The sequence below is a fragment of the Ostrinia furnacalis genome, unplaced genomic scaffold (genome assembly GCF_004193835.3).
Source record: "Ostrinia furnacalis isolate ACB-3 unplaced genomic scaffold, ASM419383v2 OfSCF7157, whole genome shotgun sequence".
In the NCBI taxonomy this organism is placed as follows: Eukaryota; Metazoa; Arthropoda; class Insecta; order Lepidoptera; family Crambidae; genus Ostrinia; species Ostrinia furnacalis.
In genome coordinates, this window is record NW_021137396.1 from 26147 (window position 1) to 42629 (window position 16483).

General features: G+C 36.2%; 4 protein-coding genes across 4 annotated transcripts; 1 reads left to right on the forward strand and 3 right to left on the reverse strand.

Annotated features, from left to right (window-relative positions):
• Positions 1-210: 210 nt before the first annotated feature.
• On the reverse strand, positions 211-2835 carry yata (N-terminal kinase-like protein yata). Its single transcript, XM_028319226.1, has 5 exons — positions 2233-2835; positions 1723-1952; positions 1286-1462; positions 719-947; positions 211-450 (listed from the first exon to the last, which is right to left on the reverse strand). The coding sequence occupies exons 1-5, from the start codon at positions 2608-2610 to the stop codon at positions 211-213; spliced, it is 1254 nt and encodes a 417-aa protein (XP_028175027.1). The 5' UTR covers positions 2611-2835.
• Positions 2836-3124: 289 nt separating this feature from the next.
• mRpL11 (mitochondrial ribosomal protein L11) lies at positions 3125-4482 on the forward strand. Its single transcript, XM_028319240.1, has 4 exons — positions 3125-3374; positions 3512-3701; positions 3871-4037; positions 4328-4482. The coding sequence occupies exons 1-4, from the start codon at positions 3240-3242 to the stop codon at positions 4424-4426; spliced, it is 591 nt and encodes a 196-aa protein (XP_028175041.1). The 5' UTR covers positions 3125-3239; the 3' UTR covers positions 4427-4482.
• Positions 4483-4691: 209 nt separating this feature from the next.
• On the reverse strand, positions 4692-15995 carry LOC114363507 (N-acylneuraminate-9-phosphatase). Its single transcript, XM_028319239.1, has 5 exons — positions 15804-15995; positions 12128-12302; positions 8333-8417; positions 6603-6825; positions 4692-6305 (listed from the first exon to the last, which is right to left on the reverse strand). Exons 1-5 carry the CDS (start codon positions 15909-15911, stop codon positions 6144-6146), a joined length of 753 nt encoding a protein of 250 aa, XP_028175040.1. The 5' UTR covers positions 15912-15995; the 3' UTR covers positions 4692-6143.
• Positions 13045-15744, reverse strand: Neurochondrin (neurochondrin). The gene has a single exon (XM_028319238.1). It carries the CDS (start codon positions 15443-15445, stop codon positions 13226-13228), a length of 2220 nt encoding a protein of 739 aa, XP_028175039.1. The 5' UTR covers positions 15446-15744; the 3' UTR covers positions 13045-13225.
• Positions 15996-16483: the final 488 nt, after the last annotated feature.

Here is a 16483-nt window from a genome sequence, read left to right on the forward strand (position 1 = left end):
TGTCGGCTATTGACCTTATGTGCTCGTAAATGAAGCAATTTAGGACTGTGATTTATACAGTTTCAATATTCAAAACAATCACAGGATTAAATGTATTCTTCTACAAGCATGAAGCCATGTTTTATCTTAAAGTACCTATTTACTTCAAGAGTAATACTACTAAAAGAGCACTGCCTGTCCCTGGAAGAGAGATCTTTCTTGCTATTAGACCTAACTAGAGCGGAAATTATAGTAGTTTTGTGTGATGTGCATGAAAGAGTATCTATCTACTAATGTTGAAGTAATTTGACGAAAAGAACTACTCACAGTGGAATTCTGAAGGTGCATTATAAACTGGTCCAGCTGCTGTAACAGTCGCGACCTCGTCGTCCTGTCGTTGGACGCGAACAGCTTAATTACGCATGGCACAATTTGTTTCTGATAGTCAGCGTCGTCTAGCAGTTTTCCTAACTGAAATAAAAACTATAATTAGTATATCTATGTTCTAATAAGAAACGAATCCTTAGTGAGTTAATCGACACACATGGCTGGCTTTTCCTGACACTTGCAGCTTTCATTAGTCTCTATGTCTGGTAAGCAGACAGTAGTTGTCTCCATAAAACGCAGAATTTGTCAGATTCTAAATGACAAAAAAGTCTGTTACATTGCTGCTATTCATTATTAAAACGCGTTAAACGTAATGCTTAAATTAATTTAAACGTAAATGCTGCAAACATACCTTAAACATAGGCGCCAAAACGGCCGAACCAGCATCCCCATAGTTGAATGCTGTCAGCAAAGATGGCAAGATTTTGTGTACACACACAGCTTCTGGGAAATTATCCAATTGGGATGTTAAAGTTGAAAAGAATTTCCCTTTCTCTGCCTTATCTTTGATTTGAATTTCTTCTAAGAACAGCATTGAATCAATCAAGTCATTTTTGAAATAGCCTCCCATTTTGCGACATCTACAAGAAAACCATATTTTCATCATACCTTACTGATGATTCACAGAGAGAAAATGACGATTAGGTAAAAGTTAGATAAGATCAATAGATAAGTCTGATTTAGAGCATTAAAATTATATACCTAGTTGCTAGTCTAGTAATGCACATACCAGATGCAGATGGAGATTTAATCTCACAAGGTGATAATTTTGAGTGGTAAAAACAATAAAAAACATCCAGTCATGGCTGTTTATAATATACATATTCATGTCTGTTAAGTTAGTGTTTACATAAGTTTCTGTAGTGAAATATTTGCTTAATTTGAAACTAGAGAGGTAGGTAATAACCTGTAATATTACCTGGTAATAATGTCAGCTGGATTCGGTCTAGAGGCTGGGTTAGCACTGACTAGCTCGCAGTACAATGTGCCTAGCTGTTTGGGGATGTTATCAACAGTCTTGAGCGCTGGTTGATTCTTTAATGGTCCATTGAAGGCTTCCCATATTAGGCACCCTAAGCCCCACATGTCTGAAGAACTTAAAAAGTAGGAAATAGTGTTTATTACAATTATTCTGGTATTAAATATACTTCATGAGAGCTCAGGTTACAATATTTTTATAGGTTACTCAGTAACCATTACTGAAATAAGGTGTTTGTAAGATTACAAGTCTATTTGACTGCTGCAACAAACACTATAAATATAGAAATGCAAGTAATTACCATTTTCAATAGTGTTTGTTGGCGCAATCATATTGAGGAGTTAACTTTTACGAGTTTATAACACCATACAACTTACCACTTAGTGATTGCCTTCAATTTGGTTGGATCCTTCTTCTCTGGAGGATCATATATTTCTAGAGATGGCATTATTTTTAACGGTATCGGATTGGAGCCTTCCTGGCCCTGTGACGTCAGATACTCAAAGCCCCCTAGTTTCCACTCACCGGCCAGTGTGACGAACACTGAGTATAAGCATACATTGTTGTGCCTCATGTTGCCATCGTTGTTGAGAAATGACAATGCTCTCTGCAAAGAAAAAAATAATTAGTTTAAAGTAGAAATGAATAAAGTGAGTGTGATTAAATTCAAAAGAAGAGACAAAAGAAATTTCTGGTATTACAAAAATGAATTGATAAGAAACTACATCCTGTTGGTTGTTGGCTAAAGTGTGTGAATGTACAGGTTTTGGTTTTCATACCATTGATGGAGGGAATTTTGTTTATGTTTTTTTCAATTCACACAATAGCCCCATAAAGCAGGAGTTATACTTGCTAGTAATAAATAGAAGTAATAGAACAATACTTACAGTAATTTGAAAAATACCCCACGCTAGGAATAACTCTCTTTGTTGGCCTTGTAATTTCATATCCTCTATATGAGTGGCTAAAGGCTCTACATATTCTGTAGCTACATATAAAAATTTCTCAGATTCAACACTATCTAAATAATGTAAAAGGCTAGGGTGTCTCATAGTCTTTAGTTTTTTAAGAGAGGCCTTAGCTATGTCAAATTGCGTCTCCGAACTTTTCTGAACATCGAACAAGAATATTGACACCTCCTCCTGAGTGCTTCTCTTTTTACCCTTGTGCATTGACCATACTGATCTATCTTCTAAGCCACGTACAGGTTCTCCGATGTCGAAAGCGAAATCCTTTGCAGGATCTCTTGAGAAAAACGACCACATTCTGCACTTGATCTACGTACTAATTATTTAAAACTTGCGTGTATAGAAGTTGCATATCTACGCATCAATACACTATAAAAGAAACGTGCTATGTCATATTTTGAACGGAAGATGTAGAAATAAATGAAATTTATTATTCCTTTCTACGTCTAAAACCAAAAATTAAATTTATTTCCATCCACAAAAAATATGATGACAAAACTCGATGACAGTCTGTTTGACGTTTGTTTTTTTCCAAGAGGCTAGTTGGATTGTAACGTGATTGCAACGGATGGTTTTGCCAGGTTTTTTTTCTAGTCTTTGATAGTATGACATCGAGATTACAATAAAGGAGACACTATCATTCACATCATGTTTTTGGTAAAGGCAAAAAACCTATAACGTCTCCATTTTGCATGAAACTCATCTGTGATTGTGATCAAATCAAAAAAAAGTCGATTTTGGCTGTATGGCGAATGCCTTTGCCTTTTCCTGCAAGAGGAAAGAACGAAAACAAAAAAAAAAAAAAGTCGATTTTTATTGTCAATGTCAAATTGCACAAATTTTTAGGTTAGAAGTTTTTTGGAAAGAAAATTACCAAAACAAAGGGTTTTATTATCAATACATCGAAGTAAACTAAAGAATTCGATATGTCTAAATCAGTGGCTCGACTTAAATCTATGAAAAAAGTAGCAGATAAGGTAGACCATTCGTCCAAACTACGAACCCATATTCCAGCAGGAATGGCTGCTGCTGGTCCTCCTTTGGGTCCAATGCTGGGACAGGTGAGTTCTCTATTGAGTTGTTACATAATTCAACCTAGTTTCACTCATAAAATCCGGTCTCGAGTAGTCTAATAAATCTTGGTCATAAAAATAAATTCAGTTAAGGTGTTTTTACCTAATGTTTTTACGATTTCTAGAGGAATATCAACATCGCTGCGTTCTGCAAAGACTTCAACGAGCGTACAGCTAACATCAAGCCTGGCATACCATTACCAACAAGAGTGAAAGTTAACTCGGACCGATCTTATCAGCTCACTATTCATCAACCTCCAGCTTCATACTTCCTACTGCAGGCCGCTGGAGTTAATAGAGGAGCTATGGAGCCTGGTAAGTGAAAGTACTTTTAATTTGTGGTTGCACTAAGGTAAAATACAACATCATGATTGTAAACAGTTAAGACTATTGTCTAATGAAAATTATATTTATTGTTTCCAATTCATGTCGAGTGTGATACAGAATTATTTGTTAAAAATAAAATTCAATTAAATCATTTCAGTGAAAGAAATATGTGGCAAAATAACCCTGAAACATCTGTATGAAATAGCCAAAATCAAGTCACAAGATCCACCCCTTGAATGGAAATCTTTAGAAGAAATCTGCACTATGCTGATAGCATCAGCCAGGACTTGTGGTATTGAAATAGTGAAGGAGTTAGATGCAAAGGTAAAATACAGTTTGCCTATTGGTTACCTATATTCATTTTGAGAACTAGTAAAAGTGTAATTTGTCCTTTGGTAAATATTTTGATTTGATTTACTATTGTATGTGCTGAGCGAGGTTTTGGTGCTCTTATATTTTGTATGTGTATTCCTCAAGAAGCTTTTGGAGAGTACCGTCCAGTGTAATAATATTATGATACATATTGTCTCTATGTATAAAAGTGTAATGCTCTAAAATAAGATAAAAATTCATGTTTCACCATTGCATTCAATTTTATTATATTATGTTTTCAGGAATATGGAGAATTCTTAGAAGAAAGGAAGAAGATAGTGGAGGAACAGAAAAAAATGCTGCAAGAAAAACGAGAAGCCAAAATGTTAAGAACTGCATAGTATGTGATTGTTATTTATTTAATTGTAGATATTATAGTTATAGTTTCATGTTTGAACTTTCTTATTCTCTCATTTCCTCCCACATGCAGACAACATAACTTTTAATAAGGTAAACTGGTATGAAGAAAGATGTCTGTGTGATAGATGGACTTGGTTGAAAAATTAAACAATTTATGTAGTTATTTTTCGAACTAAACTTTTATTATCAAAATAATTCACGAATTACAGGGAAAATTTAGATTTTTAATAAATTTCTAATTGTGTGGCAGCAATAATGGCACCTAGTCGCAAGTCTACTTCTAAACTATTTTGTATTGACCTCCAAATATCAATATACCTACTCCTCAATGGAAAAATAAGGAAGTAGCGATTTGCATCTTATCTTACTTACAAAAATACTAATTAATTTCGAGATTTTCCCTACATTTACTTTGAATAAAAGGTCGAAGCTAAAAGGATGGTTAACAAAGGAACGGTATTATAAAAGTTAAAAACACCTATTTACAATGACTCAAAATAGTAAATAGACTTGACTATTTAGCAAGAACACTAAAAACAAATTCGAACAACTACTTATATCAATATCACATGAAAAACAGTCTCTTGAGAAAATACTATAAAGAGTACAACCAAAATAAGATCCTCCATCTCAACCTCAACAAATTGAAGAATAAATACATAATCAGATAGGTACATAATAATATGATTCATACACACATCTCAAGATACTTTGTAATATGTATAGTCTTTAACATAGAAGTTCTATATTTCAAGTAATAAAAATATACTTCTCGTATAAAAATACTTTATACTTACTTTAAACCCTTGTTTTAATGTCTTAAAATTAACTTTATAATGATAGAGATATTATCACTCGTTTCGAGAACTCAAAATAGATACACTGTACTGTATAGATAAATATCCATTCCTTTTTAAAAAAAGCTGCAAAATCTAATCATAGTAAAAAAATATTAGAGGTTCCTCAATCAAGCGATTGAGTCTAGTCAAGTAGCCTAATCTAAATATGAAAATATAAATGTGCTAATGCAATAAAAATAACATCTTTTAAAACTATGCATTATCGCAATAGACTCATTAAAACTCCGCGAAATTTTAATGGTAACTAAAAGTTGAAGTTTGTACTTTGTTCGAATACTGCTTACATTAAACCATCAGTAGACAACAAGATACACGCACAGCCCATACTTTTGTACCCACTCGCATACATTGAATCTAAGCCTCAATTGGCAAAAATAATCAAAAGTAAAACATACAAAGGTAACTAAAACAGATAAAGAATATGTCTCTTATAATGAACGTGTGACTAATAATTATCCAACATTTGTATGAGTTACATGGAGGGCCACCTCCGCGCTCCCATACAAATACGCAGGAAATCGTGAAGGCCGATTTAACAATCTTGAAATAACTTTTATCTAAAGCAATGTTTGACATTATTTTAGTACATAAATATAGTCATTATGTCAAACTTATTTTAAACCAAAAGATAATCCAATGATTGAAAATTCGACTAATATCTATCACAATCGTCATTATATGAGATGTAGGCAAGTGGTTCAAAAGTAGGAGACTGTACATAAATAAGATACACATATTCTCTCTAATACAACTAAACCGCATATTTCAAGTGGACGATTGAGATTTAAAACAGATTCTAGACAATCTACTCAAAATATGCGTGTTACCTACTGCATTATCAACAAACTTTGGGAGCAGAGCGTTTTAGCTTGGGGGAATTTGGCAGAACCTCAGGTAGCTCTGTGACATTTTCAATAGTGAAATCAGGCAAGTCTGACGATTCTTCATCCTTCTGTAAGGGGATCCATACTGTACCGCCTAGTTCTGCTTCTTTTCCGCCCTGGAAAAAGGAAAAATAATATGATTAAGAACAGGTTTGCTTACAATATTAGGTAGGTATATTATTATTGTCAATTTGTCTGTTATTTTATATTTCCCGAATAAATGAAATTTTCGTCAGTCTGTGTCAGTTATCGAGTTCAGACGATCGGATAACATTCAAAGGGAGGAAAATACAATCAACAATAATTTTACACAATGTGTTCCACCTAGGCATCGATCCTAGAACTTCGTGACAAAATAGGGACAAGGTAACATTGTATTTCTAATCGGAATATGTAATGTGACATTTATCTACCTTGATATCAGTTTCCAGCTTGTCTCCAACCATGATGCAGGTCTTTGGCTCGACGTTGAGAAGCTTGCAGGCCTCCAGAAAGATTTCCTGGTCTGGCTTCTCCCAGGGCAGGTCTCCAGACACGAGCACGCAGTCGAAGTATTTGCGGAGCCCCAGCCGTTCGATCTTCTGCCACTGGGCGCGCGAAGGCCCGTTCGTGATCAGACCCAGAAGGTAATCCTCCCTGTACCACATTCATCGACCAGCCTTTCGTTATTTTCAGCTCCACACTATGCTGTAACTCAGCACACGATATAACTCAAGGCAAATGACCTTGCAGAGATTAAATTTTCAAATTTAAACTCGTGGAACACAAACGCAATGATCTCGCATGACAGAATTTCGTAACGAATTTAATGTCATGCGCATGATCTTAATTTTGTAATTTTTCTTTAAAATTACACATATTGTTATTATGAATCATGCAAGACCACTTCAAGACTTGAATACACACAGGGTGATTTTTCACAAACAATTCGTATTATTCTACAAATTGCCAATGAAATGAATCTTACGACTATTACCATGTTGAGTGGCTTCTGATAAAAGTATATTTTATTACTGAATAAATTGTCATCTAAAAGCACTTAAGTGGAAAGCCTTTAAATACTTCAACATAGCGTGATTGTTTTAAATTAGGTAATTGTAAGACAGTTGATACATTTCCCTGTTTTTCAATGGCACTAAAGTATTTAGGGATCAATTAAAACCAATGAGTTCTCATCACTTCAAGTTTGGACTTTAGTGCTGAAACATATCCACTGTTTTACAAGAAACATTGTTGAGGTAACGGTATTACCTTCTCCGTGATGTACTCCCTCATACATTTTATAAATACAATTCAAACCTAAGTGTTGCGCACGCGGCGCCCCGAGTTTAGTCACTCGTTGAGCAACAACTGAACTGTTGAAAAACAAGTCATTTATTAGCAACATGCGCTTAAAGCCAGCTCAATACGATTGCGAAGACATTAGCAATTTTTAATTTAAACAATTTTATCCATAATGTAATTTTATTAATAATATGTAATTGCTAACTTTTAATGCCTTCCCAATACTTTGAAGCTGACTTTTATGACAGATTCTATTAATCAGTACCTGATATCCATAGTATTATGTGGCATGCATAACATCAATGAATGAAATTTGGAATAACAGAAAGACAACATGTGGATGTATGAGATTGTCTACAGTGAACGCACTGCGCAATGTACAGTGAAGTGAAGGTTGTAATAATATGACATTGATTACGATGGTATTGAAATGAATAAAACATCTTAGTGTACCACATAACACCATGCAAAGTTCAGCACGGAAAGGCCGATCCAAGATGTTACATTTTCTTATTTTTTAAACTAATTAAACAATTTTTTCTTATCCTTTAATAACATTGGCATCTTGGAACAGCCTTTCAACTAGTGCATTAGAAATTATCAATTTTTTTCTCTATTTTTATTAACATACGACTTATTCATATAATTATTAACGTACAATATTAATGAAAAAACTGAGTAATTAGAAATCCGTAATAAAAGTAGAGAAAAATGCCTGAAATTTAATCATTCTATAATATTTATTATTTTATATCATGAAGAAATATTTTTTATGGATCCAGGATAAAATTTATGTAGCCTGTTTCAAATATTTCTGCATAACATCATATTAATCGTATCAAAGAAGTATTTAACGTACCGCAGGGTCTCCAGTAGATGTATTACATCATTTGTTAATGCTAAATTTTTGAATCTCAAATTCAACCATTCTGCTGAAATATTCTCTGCAACAAAATAGAAAAAAGGATATAGTCGCGATCACTAATAGTGTTATTGCTGGAATATTTGATGCTTCTGTAAACACTTAATGGAATGCGACATTCCAGGTTAAAAAATTTTATAAAAAAAATTAAAACCGACTCCAAAAAACCTACACTAAAAAAGTAGAAAAATAATTACTAATTACCTACTTATTTATTAGGACGAATTATTAATATTTATGTAGGTATACCATGATTGATACTTAAAAAAAAAAAAAAAAAAAAAAACATACGGGTCGAATTGAGAACCTCCTCCTTTTTTTGAAGTCGGTTGAAAATAGACGACTCTCGCATTGGGAGCAAAATATTTACTATGGCTCAGGATTCGGGACGTCCCAAAATGAGGGAGATAACTGGATTTCTTTGATAAATTAATAATTCTTAGCCAACATAATAAATTATAAAAAATAATATTTAGTTTAACAGATTACTTAATTAACTGTCGTCATTAGTTATGCTGCAATCGTGTTGGTACCTAATTACCTAAACCGCAGATTTTTCTAAAAAATGTGGGTTAAATTTCATAATTGCAGAACAACAAACAATAAAATAGCAGTCTACATTGAAACAAGGGCACCGGGCCAAATCCTTGGAGTCATAAAAAATAGCTAAAGTACCTAAAACTCAGTTTTATGACGTTATTCTTCATTCACATGTGCGTAGGAGTTGTTTATAACTAGTCATGAAATCATTTTGCAGATAAAACCAACGACATCCATAATGTGGTCGAAAAGTTGGCTCCAATTCTTTTCTTTTAATATTTTGACTTTAAGTACGTAGGCTTTATTCAGTTTTGAATACTCGACTCGTAAAACTATATTCAAAGTTGTCGCAGATTACATTATTGAAGACTAGCTTTCCGCCCGCGGCTTAGCCCGCGTGGAATTTTGTCTGTCACAGAAAAACTATCGCGCGCGTCCCTGTTTTAAAAACCGGGAAAAAAACTATCCTATGTCCTTTCCCGGGACTCAAACTATCTCTGTGCCAAATTTAATCAAAATCGGTTCAGTGGTTTAGACGTGAAAGTGAGAGAGACAGACAGACAGACAGAGTTACTTTCGCATTTATAATATTAGTATAGAGGTATAGATTTATATTTAGCAACATAAAGTTTGAAGAAGAAAGCGGCCTATACCCTGGCCCTGGGCTTCGTAATAATATGTCATAAGGTCATACGTCACAAAGCCCACAATATTGTGTAAATGTGGTGACTTGTCTGTTGTTGTGACTAGTAATTGCTTTTAATTATAGCTTCATTGTGACAAAGGAACACAAAAGTGGGAGGGAGTAGGGAGTATGCACATGCTGACATCCTAGGCACATTGCCAAGGAGTAAACATGATTCGGCGAAGTTGTAATTATGATGAAGAAGTAGAAGAGATTTGTTGCTCACTGTGTCGCACACGTGAGGTCTACCCACATTAAAACGTGATTAGTTTCATCAAACGTTTAGGTTGATAAGAGATGTAATTAGTAGTACGGTTACGTCACAGAAATATAAGCTCACACGAATGAGTGCGTATTTTCGTAGAGACGGACAAGTTCTTTGCAGACGTTTTAAGCTGACATATATAGTATAATAGATATTAAGTAAAAAGTACTACTTTCATAAGAAGGCTCAAGGTCACCCAAAGGGCGATGGAGCGGGCTATGCTCGGAGTTTCCCTGCGTGATCGAATCAGAAATGAGGAGATCCGCAGGAGAACCAAAGTAACCGACATAGCTCGCAGAATTGCTAAAATCAAGTGGCAGTGGGCGGGGCACATAGCTCGTAGAGACGATGGCCGTTGGGGCAGGAAAGTTCTCGAGTGGCGACCACGGGCTGGAAGACGTAGCGTGGGCAGGCCTCCTACTAGGTGGACCGACGATCTGGTAAAGGTCGCGGGAAGAGCCTGGATGCGGGCAGCGCAGGACCGTTCATTGTGGAAAACCTTGGGGGAGGCCTTTGTCCAGCAGTGGACGTCATTTGGCTGAAAAAAAAAAAAAAAAAAAAAAAAAAAAAAAAAAAAGGCCTTTGTCCAGCAGTGGACGTCATTTGGCTGAAAAGAAAGAAAGAAGAAAAAGTACTACATCCTTTCGCATGAAAAACTACATTTGAGACTAACTCTTGTAGGTACCTACCACCCAAGGCCCAAGGGTATTTGGCAGAAGCTTAAACAATTTTTCATGACACAGGCAGCGATGTATTTATTTCATTCTATTTCTGTCTAGGTAAATAAGATGAAGAGAGATTTAATATATTTGATGAAATAAAGGGCACATCCGTGTGTTTACATTCACACATTTGAAAATTAGAACTTTATAGCGTACTTCATAAGGTACAAAATATCATTATCTGTTTATGTTTCATTTAAAACTTGCAATATTATGAAGAGCAGATGTAAAGGATAAAATTAGATACCCAATAATATTGTTGATACTGTAACATGTATCCGAACATAAGCTGAACTTATCATATTTTATGTTTTTTTTTGTATTGTAACGACGCGATCTAAGAAGATGGAAGGCGAAAGTGCTGCCACCACTATATTTTTTTTTTGTAAAGGCGAACTCTTAATTTAGAGAGACACTAGGATACAATTTAGTTTATCGATAAAAATGTTGTGTTAATAATACAGATACATTAATTAAATAATAATATTGCATAATATTCGGTAGCAAAGTCATTGTAGCAGCACTGTCGCGGGGGCAATCGCCTTTATAAGTTCTGTTTGTTTCACTCTGGAATGTTATCTTTTATTTATATTTGGTAATCTACGAACTACCAAAATTAAATAACAAATTACTAAATAAATGTTGTTCGTAATATCGTAATTCGTGTCAAACAAATACAGCGCTACAGATAACAAGTTAGGTACATACTACGCAGAAGATTAACGCAAATAAATCAAAAATATTGATCCAAATTCGTCAACATTAGGACCAGTCTCTTATATCGTTTAGGTGCATTTAACAAAATTAAACGGCACCGTATCGGTGCCTTCCGTGTAAACTATAGTCACAGATAATTGACAGGGTATAAGTTGGAGACTACTGAATAATCTCGTTACATTATTGCCGTGAATCATTACAGTAAATAATAATACAGTTAAACTTCAATGCAGTGATCATTACTTAGAGTTCATTAGTATAATTGGACCACATTGATAAAATTGTACATTCGTAAATAAATTTAAGAATGTCAACACGCCTGTGTAACAAAATTATGTATGTCTATCTGGCTTAGTGGTTGATGTAATATAAATATTGCGGGTTCGATCGGCAACTCGGCGTAAAATACGAGTACCTACACATTGTGTGCATGATTAAACTTATCTGCTTATTCATCTGGGTGTTTCCTATGTATAAAGGTGAACGCGCACCTGTCCGCGCCGCAGTCATCGCACTTTATATGAAATAGTATAGAGCATCGCGCACCTATCCGCACCGAACGCCGCACATTTTCCTAAAATGCTGTAGGTATACTGACTTCACAAGCTGGCGGCGAGTGCGATGCCGGCAAGTGCGCAAGGCTATGAAAATGCGAGGACTGCGGCGCGGACAGGTGCGCGTCCACCTTTAATGAACGTATGAAATTCTTGGGGGAGGTCACTGTCCACCAGTAAATGTTAGTAGGTACATTTTAATGGCTTCCCCAAGGTTTGGCTGATGATGAAGTGTATGAAAGTACTCACTTGCGATATGCCTGTAGTTCTTCGGCAGCGAGTTGCGCCAAAGATGCGCGGGCCACTCGTCAAGCGCGAAGGAGTCATCATCAGGCCGCGCCCGGAACGCTCGGAGGAACGTCGTGGCGCTTTCCACAGCTGTCTCTTGAGGCAGCCCGTACTCTTGCTGCAGAACTTCCACTAGCTGGAAATTGGATGAAATTATCTTGAAATTAAAATTTAAAGAAAAAAAAATATTGTGGGTAGAAGGCGGAAAATGGACAACTGTCGCGGAACTTGCAGGTAGTTCTAATAAGTACAAGTAGTGTTAATTATTCCTATAAAAAATATGCCTGAATAACATGCAATGCCTGAAAAAGCACCTGTTTGCGTGAATTAAATTTAACACACTATTTCTGGGTTATTCAAGTATGACGTAAATAACACCAGAGCCAATTTAGGGCTTTTAAATCCAATTACTAGTGGCATCTCCAAGGAAGTATCTCTAGTCCAGGAATAGAAGGGGTCAACGTTCCGCGGTCGGCTCGTTCACTCACCTGCAGCGTTGGCACAGCTCCGGCTCTGTAAGCTGATACGCGTCTTTCACAGCTACTATAGTGTTTTTCCTACTACCTACATAAAGTGAGTTTTTCTCTGGTAGACATTTACATGTGTTGATACTATTAAAGCAGTCTAGTGCTTGCTTTTGGTGTTGTGAATTATGTTAACTACATGACTGTGTGCACTGTGCATATAGGGTGTGTGTTCTTTATGTCCTTGAAATAGCAGCTTTCTATAAACTATTCTACTAATGTTTAAATAAAACTTTTTGATAGTTGAAAAACTTCTTTATTATTATTTTTTATCATCCTTTTATTACATCAATAACAACATTAAAAAAGTGGTCAGATATAGCTTATAGCAGACATTAAAATGTTTTTGAAACCTATCTAGTAAGTACATTTATTTACAGTGTAAAATATGTGTTATGATGATGTATGAAAACATGTAAGATTGTGTAGAAGAAAATAAAAAAAATTAAGTACTTTTGCTAAAAAAATGAAAAACAATTATTTATTAACATAAGAAAAGTAGGCATACAATCAAAATTGCAAGTTAGTACAACATTTAGTCTCCAAACAACTTTTTTCCCAAATCCATCAACCTATGATTTCTGCACATCTTAAGAGCTCCACCTTTCTTTAGGACAGGGATAGCACCTTCATTTGAGTCTACAAGTCTACACAAGAAGTCTTCAAATGCAGATTTCACATTGGGAGGTAAAGTGCCAACTTTGACTTTAGCGAGCATTTCAGCAATGCCTGCAGCCCATCCACTCTCTATGGCAAATTCAGATATCCATGGCACCATTGTTAGGACACCGCTCATAGTTTGCATACCCAGGAACCACAAATCTGCTATTTCATTCCAATGTTCTCTGTATGACATTGACACTACCAATGCTGTGGGGTCATTAGATTCATCAATGTTGTAAGCATCCCAAAGGAATCTAATTGTTGACTGAATGTATCTGCATATTGAGAAGTCATTCTTTTTGACTTTGCTTGCTTGTTGTTTGAGCAACAAAAGGCCTAATACAGCCAAGTGCCCATGAAGAACAAGGTTGTCAGGGATGTCCTTTAATTCTGGTAAATTGTTAAAAATGAATTTCAGAAGAGTATTGAACAACATACTGTTCTCTACTACTTTTGGAGCTAGCACTGTAAGGTTCATGAAAATATTGCAAAGGCTGACCATAGCTGCTCTAGAATCTTTCATATCTTCTAAGACTTTGGGATCAAGTTCAGGTTCAGGTTGAGTCTTCACCTTGCCCCTTTCTGACTTTGGCACTGGAGGTTTTTTGTAATGTACAATGGACCAATGGAAGTTCATGGCCTCATACAAAATATCTTCTTGTTTTAAGTTTAATACTATATCTCTGGCCTTATCCTCAACAACCAAGTGGCAGAGAGCAGGCAACATCAAACGCAATAAATCAATCTGTCCCATAAGACTGGTATCGGTGTCCATCGGTTCACCTTCTGATTTATTTTTTTCGGCCAGCTTCCTAGAGCGGTATGCATGGAACGAGTCATTTGCCAGTGAAAACATGTAAGGAAGTAGGACATAAATCTGTTCTCTCATAGCTGTGGTCTCTTGGGCGATCCATGCAACTAGTACTCTCACCATGGCACAAACAAAAACTTTTTCAGCATCTGGCAATTTATCTCTGTTCTTATCATTTGACACTTTTGTCAAAATGGATACAACGGCATTGAATGCACCTTTTAGACTAGTGTAAACAGATTGCTTTTCTTTCTGTTCCAAATCAAGTTGGTCGGTAGCCATGTAGTTAATTGATAACTCTAGCACAATAAAGCAAGAGGTAACTAAATCACAGTTAGAAAATGCCTGTTTGAAACTTCTATCTTCCAACTGCATCCTCACTTCAATGGCACACAATTGCAGCAACAAGAGGAAGAATTTCTTGGGGTTTTCTTCTTCACCACATTCTATGGCCCACTCAACACCTAGCAAATCAAGTATGTTTGCAGCTAATTTCAGAGCAGGGTCTCTTTGGTTCTTTCCAATCTTGCTGGTAAGAATATCATGCAGTGCTTTGTAAATGCTTTGAGGCCAAGTTTCATCTTGGGAACTCGGGACAACAGTTGTTTTGTTGCAACTATAAAGTAAGGCACTCAGTATAGTGGCCAATTCAAACTTCCTTTCAGACTGATCGGTGGCAAAGTCCAGAGCAATCTTGTTGACCAAAGCATGGAATGGTTTGGGGTCGTTTCCCCAGGCAGCGGGACCATATCGGCTCACAAGTTTTACCAGGATATTAAGGGCTTCATCTGTTTGGAAACTTTGATGTGAGTAAATTTCTGACATTTTGGTAATGGCACCAACTTCAATAAGTGCTTTTTGGCCAACTTCATGTTCTGCGATGCATTGGAGACATGTGTATGCTTCACTGATGATGATGAGGTTATCATCGTAATCATCATTGTCAGATGTTTGCACAATATCGAGAAAAACTGGAATATTCGCTAACATTTCAGGGTGGGTTGATAGTTCAGGGTCATTGCAGAATGTTGTGAGGATTGAAAGTGCCACTGATTTGTACACAGAGGGTGGGCAGTCATCTTGCACACTGTTGCTGGTCAGGAGTTTCTTCAAGAAGTTGAATCCAATGGCTTCAAACAGAGCTTTCTTGGCCTGGGAGTTGCAATCCTTGCTCTTCACCAGTTTGGTCACCATGAAGAGCGCGGCAAACTTCTCGGTGTCGCTTTTCGCGGACTTGAGAATGAGCACGCATTTTTTAATTGGCTCCGATATGTCACCCATTGTCACAAACTAAACACTGGTCGATGCGATCACAAAGCGCAGCAGTTCGCGCTCCACTGAGCGCAGGGTGCCGCAGTTGAATCGTCTGACGGCGGCTCGATCTACATCACGTTTATAATTAGCGCGGACTCTCTTCCAAAATATCTAAATCTGGACGTCGAGCTCACGTTCTCCAACTATGAAATCTATTTATAACCCCACACTGGAACGCTCAACACGCGATGTAACGAACAAGCAAAACTATCGAGGACCGACACAACGACGTAGAAAACCTGCGATGACAGCGCGCGCACTTCGTTCCGAACTTTCATCCATGACCGTGGCAATGTCAAACGATTAAAAATTAGTCAAAAATTACCTTATTGCATGTTCTCGTGTCCGCCTTTCTTGTCTGGATTAATGTGTTGTCCAAGTCGAAGAATATGGCTGAAACATCACTATTTTCGCTGTAAAAAGCACCAGCCATATTTTACAAGTCCGCACAGCACAGTTCAATTCAGAAAAAAACACTTTGGTGAAGGAAAGACAAACGTCACAAGAAAACATGTCATGACGAAATGTCATATGACGCACCACGAAATTCGTGGTTATTAAGTCGTGCTTTCTTCCTCTAACACACTAGTAGCGCTATTTACTATCTCATTTTTGGTAGTATTGTGAATTACTGCCATCTAGGTGAACATAACGCAAATAGATCCTCGCACTGCTTGAAAAAAAAAAGTAATCAAACGCTGTTTTGGACATGGCAACATCTTGCCTCAGTTTCAAATAATAAAACTAGATGGCACTATTTTCAAGTCGCGTAAGAAGAGTGCGGAGAAAACTAAAAACCATTTTCTTAGAAGGAAAATAAAATGATAACACAGGAGTACGTGCATTCTGGTTAAATTATTAAAATAAAATAAATATTATTAAAAAAAAAAACTAAGGTTAAGGATTAAACATTTTAAGCTCAGTGTAATAGAAATAGGGGATTTTTGTTTAGAAATGTTAAGTAATGTAGAGATTATAGGTAGTAGTCTGTAGGTTGTATTATAG